The 7,478-nt window shown below is 44.5% G+C and overlaps 1 protein-coding gene across 2 annotated transcripts; it reads right to left on the bottom strand.

The window, feature by feature from the left end:
- Nucleotides 1-233: 233 nt before the first annotated feature.
- Nucleotides 234-6,054, bottom strand: Cdkn2c (cyclin dependent kinase inhibitor 2C). Of its 2 annotated transcripts, XM_075945893.1 has the most exons (3): nucleotides 4,915-6,054; nucleotides 4,335-4,474; nucleotides 234-990 (listed from the first exon to the last, which is right to left on the bottom strand). In XM_075945893.1, exons 2-3 carry the CDS (start codon nucleotides 4,461-4,463, stop codon nucleotides 613-615), a joined length of 507 nt encoding a protein of 168 aa, XP_075802008.1. In that variant the 5' UTR covers nucleotides 4,464-4,474; nucleotides 4,915-6,054; the 3' UTR covers nucleotides 234-612. The 2 variants fall into 2 exon arrangements, with proteins under 2 accessions (XP_075802008.1, XP_075802009.1); XM_075945894.1 differs by lacking the exon at nucleotides 4,915-6,054 and having other exon boundaries at nucleotides 4,335-4,887.
- Between the last annotated feature and the right edge of the window lie 1,424 nt (nucleotides 6,055-7,478).

Genomic DNA, 7,478 nt, shown 5'->3' on the forward strand with positions numbered 1-7,478 from the left:
TTTGAAGCCAAAATACTAATAAAAGAGGAATTAGTCAATAAAATATTGGAGGGGGCGCATGGGGCAGGAAAAAAGGAATAACGTCACTGTGACCACAATATAACTAGATTTCCACTGTGCTCTTTTCTAATGTTAAGACTTAAGAGTATTCTGAACTTTTAACACATTTCTTACAAAGTGGCAAGTTGTGTGCAGGTTATAAAGAAGTAAAAAAAAATCACAGGAAAATGTGGTCCTCCTCTGAAGATGTGCTTTAATTAGGCAAAGATGCATCAGACAAGTAATGTTTAAAACAAGGGCTACAGGACAGACGCTGAGACTGGCAAAGGGAAGCAAAGAAAAAAAAATCACAGATAAAATATCCAGAAGAAAGGCATAGCTATTTGCAATTACATGTTAGAGATCAGAATTTTGACAGTGAAAAAGATGTTTAAATATTTCATAAACTTGTAGTGAGATTTCCAATTAGGCAATTTCAAAGAATTTAGCTAGTTGCTCAAAATAAGAAAAAGAAAACAAGACCTTATATTTTAACAATGATAGTAAACTAGTCAGGACAGCCAACCAACTAACTGACAAAGTAAAGGCCATGTGGGAAAGCCCTCCCCACACTCACTGTAGATTTGTGGCTCCCCCGACCCCATTTGCCTCCATCAGGTTAATGACCTCATTTCTTCCATAGAACCTGGCCACGTCGAAGGCGGTGTCCCCCTTATGATTCCGATGCCCCACGTTGCTGGCTGTGTGCTTCACCAGAAACTCCACCACAGGGAGGTGGCCTTCTTTGGCAGCCAAGTGCAGGGGCAGGTTTCCTTCATTATCTTCTATGTTAACGTCGGCCTGAAACTCCAGCAGGGCCTGCACAGTGTCCAGGAAACCTGCTCTGGCTGCATCATGAATGACAGCGAAGCCAGTTCGATCTTTCAGATTGGGATTAGCACCTCTGAGTAGAAGTCTCCTGGCAATCTCCGGATTTCCAAGTTTCATAACCTAGGAAAGAAGTTAGAGATGGGAGAATCCCTCCAGGGATCGAGCTGCAGCAGTCTTTAAAGACCTCTATCTGCCCTATCCTGATTGACATCCATACCACAGAGTCTGAAGGGGGTGTAGCAGGAAAGTACCAGTTGGTAAAAATAGAAGAAAAATTACCAAAATTCATCTTATTGATGCAATATCCGAAATGAGCCCAGAGGTGGGATAAACTGATCAATAAACAGAATTTCTGCAACGTGAATAAATGTGATGGCTAATTTGGTTCTTTATCTAATGTGATGGCTAATTTGGTTCTTTATCATTCACGAAAACCTATGTAGCCTTTTTATTATTTTTTTTCTTCCTGAATTCCCTAAAAGAAACGTAATTTGGTATTTGAGTAAGGAGACTCCTAGTTGCTCATTCATGCCCATACAACAAACCTGGGGTATGGTTCTGGAAGATTAAATGGGGAAGACTTATTTCCTAATAGTTACTGAAAACAGATAATGTTGGGTTTCTTTAAACCCCCAGATAAGTGTCATTTAGTGTAGACCTGATCCTTTAGAATCTCAGAGTTGACATTTTCTTAAATGATTAGTTTTACAAGTTCCTTCCAAATAGGTAATGCCCGAAATTTTCAAGCATTGAGGTTTTTTTTCCTTTACAGACTATAAATATTGGCTACTAGAAACATTCCACGATTAGAATTCATTTCAAATTACAAATTCATTTCATATTGCAGAATATTGCTGAGTTATTAAGGTATTAATTAAACGACCGTGTTCTATGTTGCTTATTATATCAGTTTACTTCAAACTAAGTTGATGGTATGCCTTCTATTAGAGAGGAAATGACTGCATGGCTACCAATCTTGAAAAGAATAAAATAGCCATCCTACCATATCAGCTAGAAATCCTCAAAGATCTAACTAGCCTTCTGATATTCGAGTGAGCAAAAGCAAAAGTAAGACATGTAGTGTGTGTGTTGGAACAGACAGCTCTGTCTTGTGGTCTGAGTCACTTAATAATCAGCTGGTGACCCTGCCGAATTTCCATTTGTACTTATCACATTTAAGAAGAGCTATCTGTATGCTAACAGTGTTTTGAAAGCCAGAATATACTATCAATACTTTCTGTCAAGGCACAAAATAACTTATGTTCTAGACTTACTTACTGTTATTTAAATGTATTACATTTTAGAAGATGGCTGTTACAGATCTCTCATCAGTAAAAATTAGACATAACAGCATTTGAGACTATAATATATATATATCATTTACTTGTGAAACATTTTATTCTTATTAATACGCCAGAAAATTCCAGCATTTGAACTAGTTTCAGTTATATTGAAGTATATTCATACGAATCCAAGTTATATAATAAAAAGTGAGCTACTTACTAGACATTCATTATTTATTAGAGTCAAAAAGTAATACCCTTGAAAATATGTACAAAGTTGGTTTAATATCTTTAAAAGGTTTTTAAAGAATTGAAAATTAATAAAATATATTTATAATGAATATTTTATAAGTGTAAATTACACACTTTGTCATGATATTAAATTTCCTCTTTAATAAAACCCTTTCACCTTTTCATTTAGGGAAGTAGCAAAATGACCCAAAATTTATTTTTCCAGAACCCTCCTGAAATATATTTTCTGGTTATTACAAATTAATACAGTCAGTCTAATTTAATTTTTTGCCTCAGTCACATTTAAAGAGTTAAGGTGAGCAAAACAAGAAATAGAGACCTTAGATCTCTCAGAGCAGATGTGCGAGAAGAAGGCCCGTGATTATTCTGACTGCAGACAGCAGCGCAGGGAAAAGGCTTCTGCAGATGAGTAAGAAACATAATCACAGGTTAAAGTTTGTCATCCTTGGCAGAAAGTGATAGTAATATTACGAATGTTTCTGAAGAAAGTTCTTTCTGATGACACGATTTCAGAGTCAGGATTATGTATACTGAAAAAGACTCCTATTTGTGTGTGTATGCCTCATTATCTGTACTGATATTAAGCTATAATAAGTGGGTATTATCTAAGTTTGTTAATACAAACATAAGTGGATGTTTTTTTAGATGCTTGTCAACATTTAATTATCTTAATTGTCCAACTGTCCTGTTTGTAAAAGATTCTGTACTGTCCTCTTCTGAACATGGATGAAGTGGCTCTTACGTTGTGAAACTGACCACTAATCTTCCGATTTTCAACAGAAAACCTTTCAGGATCTGGAATTTATGGCATTGCTACCATCACCAAACCAGAACACAAGTCTTAGTTGGTGAAACAAAAACAAAACCCTTCCTTATTTAATCTAAATGAATCAAGATAAATGTTTTAGTATCTCTGCATAAGCTGTCTCTACAGTAAAAACTCTGCAAGGCCAGCTGTACTCTGATCTAAAGCACACAGCCCACGTGAGCTTCCACTGTGGCATCTCCTGACACTGACATTTCTAATTTTTAAAACAGAAACAAAGCTCTGCTGCCTTTACCCCAGTGGGTTTTCAAAAGCTGCTCGAGATAGGAAGAGCTCCCAGGAGTACCATCAGAACACAATGAAAGCAACCCCTGGAGATCACTGTCCCATTTTTTTTGTTTGTTTCTAATCCTTTCAGCAAAGTTACATGACAACATTTGGAGGGGGGAAAATATTATCAGGTACATCCTTGGCAGCTGAACATGTGTCAGTTGCTGCCTGTAAACCTAATTACTGAAAATTAGAGCATAGCACCGCATGACCACGGGGATAATCAAAACACTACTGCTCGGCTCTGATTAGAAAATTCAGCTTTTCATTTCTCCTCACTCCTGAACAGTAGGTATGATGTTAACTGTGAAAGGTACATCCTGTCCTGGTGCCCAGGCTATCCCATTCCAGACTAGGAAAGGTCGTTTGTTAAGATATAAAGCAGCTGAAGGGAAAACATACTTCCTAGTAGTCAAGGAAATTAACTTTAAAGTCAACTATTGGGTACAAAATAGGTGAAAACCACTATTAGCTGTGTATTCACTTCAAATAATCACCATAACAATGTGTTTAAAGAGCTATCTAAAACAACACAGCACAAAACAAACAGATTTCGATGCTAAGACTACTTTAAAATCTCCAATGTCACAAAAACATTTCAAAAATTATGACCAAACCTAAGGTTCTCTTCATATTGAGGATGTTATTGGATTTGACGAGTTTCTCCAAAGTACGTCATTTTGGGGAGTTGGATCCACTTGAAGATATAAAATATGGCAACCAAGTAGGTTTTAAAACGGTGAAGATCTGTACCCCTCGAAACGTGAAAGTTGGCACTTTAGAAACCCAGGCAACCTTATTAACTTGTTTTCCCCACCTCTGTGAATACCAACCTGCAGCGCAGTTCTCCCAAATCCATTTTGAGCGTTGACGTTTACATTATTTTGCAACAAACTAGTAAGTTGCTCTAGGTCCCCCCTGGCAGCTGCGGACGCCAACTCGTTCCCCCAAGGCTCGGCCATTCTTTAGGGTCCTGACAATCGGGAAAAGACGATTAGTTGCTTCTCCTTTTCCCCTTTCCTTGGCTCTTAATCAGGCTGCATGATGGCATCGGAGGCTGACAGAAGGACTGGGATGGTTAATCTGGAGTAGAGCTTGGTAGTAAATACTAGTAAGGTCGGCCTGCCAAAAGCCCGCCCCTCGATTCACACGTGATTATTCAGCAAAACTGAGCCCATTGGAGAGGGGCTCTTCTCCTAGCTTTTTAGCTTAACCCCTAAGAAGAATTCTGGCGATTCAACAGAGACACATACAGACACACAGGCATTCTGGACGTAAGATGTAGGCAGAGCTGTCACGTACCTAAGCTTCACAGCTCTGTGAGGAGGATGTGCGGAGACTTAAGGGACTAGGTCAGCTCAGAAAACACTGCGGAAGAAAAAGTATTGAAGAGAAGAAAAGGCATTAACCCACCCTTGTTCACGATGGTGACTTGAGGCAGAACTTCAGGAGCAGGTCCTCCGCAGGACTCGCTTTCCATCCGTCTCGGTGAAGGGGGTAGTCCCGAGTGCTGCTCGCTAGGAGAGCGCCGCGGTGGCTGGATGCTGACGTGCTGGGGGGGTTAAAAGATGATCGCCCAAGGCAGACCGGAGCAGCAGTTCCGTGGCCCTCAACTCTCGGGTCTCAACGACCCCCCAGCGGGCTCGGCGTCTTCAAAAGAGCCCCCGGAGCCCGACCACCGGGCTGCCGAGCCTCAGAGGCCGTGGGAGCCGGGCAGGGCGCAGGTCTCCGGAGGCTGGTGGGCGCGCGGCAGACCCCCGCCAAGCCCGTCATGCCGGTCCCGCCGGGTCCCGGGGCTCCCGGCAGCCTGAAGAAAGTGCGGGGCGACGAGAGACGCGTCTACCGGGCTCCAGCCGCTGGGGCAGCTTGCCGTAGCATCGCGGCTGTACCGGGCCAGCTCGCCAGTAACTTCCCGCCTACGACCGAGCTAGCTCAGGCTCTCCACTGCAAGCGCTCACTGAGCGGTGTCCGTCGCCTCTACAGCGGTCTTTCCCTCTTTTCCGATTTTCCGGGTGCCTCCGGTGATGGGACAGGTCCTTAGAAGTAGGGGCGGTCGCTACGATTCCCGGGCGCAGCCAATCCCGCCGATTTCTTGGCGTCCGTCCAACAGCTGGGGAGCTCGGTGCCACTTGGTCAGTTCTCCGTGGTCCTCCGGCCTGTGTCCCTAGTCTGTGCCGCGGACAAGGCAGCGGCTGCCAGCCAGCTGGGTCCCCGAGCCGAATCAAGCAGCGCCGGTCCCTCGCGAGCCGCGGCTGACAGTTTCTTTTGTAGTCCGACTCCCCAAAATCTCTGATCGCCGCTCCCTTCCCCGCTACAGGCACTTGTGCGTCTTCCCTCTTTAGGATCTTTCCCTTCCCTCCGTCTTTTGCTTCTTTTTCCTCTGAAGCAACTGCTGCTTCGGTTGCCTCTGCAGAGACGGTGCCGGTTTCTTATCCCTTTTTTCCGACCTCATCAGCTTTTTTTGAAAAGAAAAAAATTGAGCGCTTTTTGAGTTGAAAAACCCGCCCCCATTTTAACGGCAGAGTTTTAAGGAGGCTCGGCGGAGTTAGCGCGCCGCGGGAGCGGGAAGGCCGGGCACCGCCCACGCCCCGCCCTCCGCCCTGGCGGCACACTAGCCGGCCGCGCGCTCGCTCCGCCCCCGCCCGGCCCGGCGCTCTCCTCGGCCCGCGCTGGGCCTGGGTCCGCCGGTCGGCGCCGCAGCTCCTGCCCGCGGGCTCCGCCTGCCAACCCTGCCGCAGCGGGATCGGTGCCGCCCGGACGGGCCTGCTGGCTCGGGGCTGGCTGGCCGCCGTCCGCGACGCCGAGCCCCTACCGGGAGGTACCCCGATGGTAGCAACCCAGCGCGGGCCGAGGCCCTAGAGGCGCCGCGGCCCTGCTGCTGGCGGGCGGAGAGCACTCGGGCGCCGGCGGATTCTCCTCGGAAGGAGCCGAGCAGCTCCACCGCCTCCGCGCTCCCCGGCCAGGTTCGCCGAGTTCGAGCGGCCTGGCCTGGGGCTTCGGGGCTTCCGCCTCCTCCGGGAGCGGGGGTGGGGAGTGGGGGTGGTGGTCTAAGTGTAAAATAAGTCTACCCCTATTTATTTCACATCCAGCACCAATTTTCTGTACTTTTGAGGTTCTCTTTTAGGTACGTGAGATTACTGCCCTCTCTTCTTAAAAAGCAAACAAACAAACCAGCATGGATGTATGATGCATCCTGTGATCAAAATGAAACTAAGGAAAAAATGACAAGTTGTCTAATTAGAACCAGCCATGGCACATATATCCTCAAGCAACATCTGTTCCCAGTTCCATGGAGTAAAGTGGAAGTATTAAAAACAAGCCAGAGACATCTGGATAATCATCTCGAAACAGGTTGGCTGTTAGGGAAAGTTGAAACCAGCAAGAATTTGGCAGTGTTTCTTTAAATTGTTAAGGAAAAAAAAATCCGAGCTGTTTCTGGCATAACTAAAGCTGTATATTGTGAATCAGGCAAGAACAATGAAAGAAATGAACTCCTTAAAAAACAGATATTTTTAACATTATAGTATTTAGGATTCCATGCATACTGTACACTCGATTATTCTGGGAACTGGGATAGGACATTGGCACTGTTAAAATGATAACTGGCACTAATCCAACTTAGAAACATTACCTTCTAGAATGTAATGGCATCTTGCTTGGGGAAAACATGGTAATGAGAAAGAATAAAATTATATGCATTCTGTAAAAAAAATGAGTGTACATGTGTTCTGACTTTCATCAAATAAAATATCTTTGCCAAATACGTGAGTAAAGAAAACTCATGGTTTAGGGTGCTTTTATCCAGCCTAGCCTACAGCTCCTTATGCATCTCAGGCTAGTTTAGTACTTATGATTGCTCATCAGCCTGGTAAGGCTGGATTACAAGTATGCAACACTACCTTTTTGTATTAAGAGTTTTTGTGCTGGGTGGTGGTGGCTCATGCCTTTAATGCCAGCACTTGGAAGGCAGAGGCAGG

Source organism: Microtus pennsylvanicus, chromosome 13 (genome assembly GCF_037038515.1).
Source record: "Microtus pennsylvanicus isolate mMicPen1 chromosome 13, mMicPen1.hap1, whole genome shotgun sequence".
NCBI lineage: Eukaryota > Metazoa > Chordata > Mammalia > Rodentia > Cricetidae > Microtus > Microtus pennsylvanicus.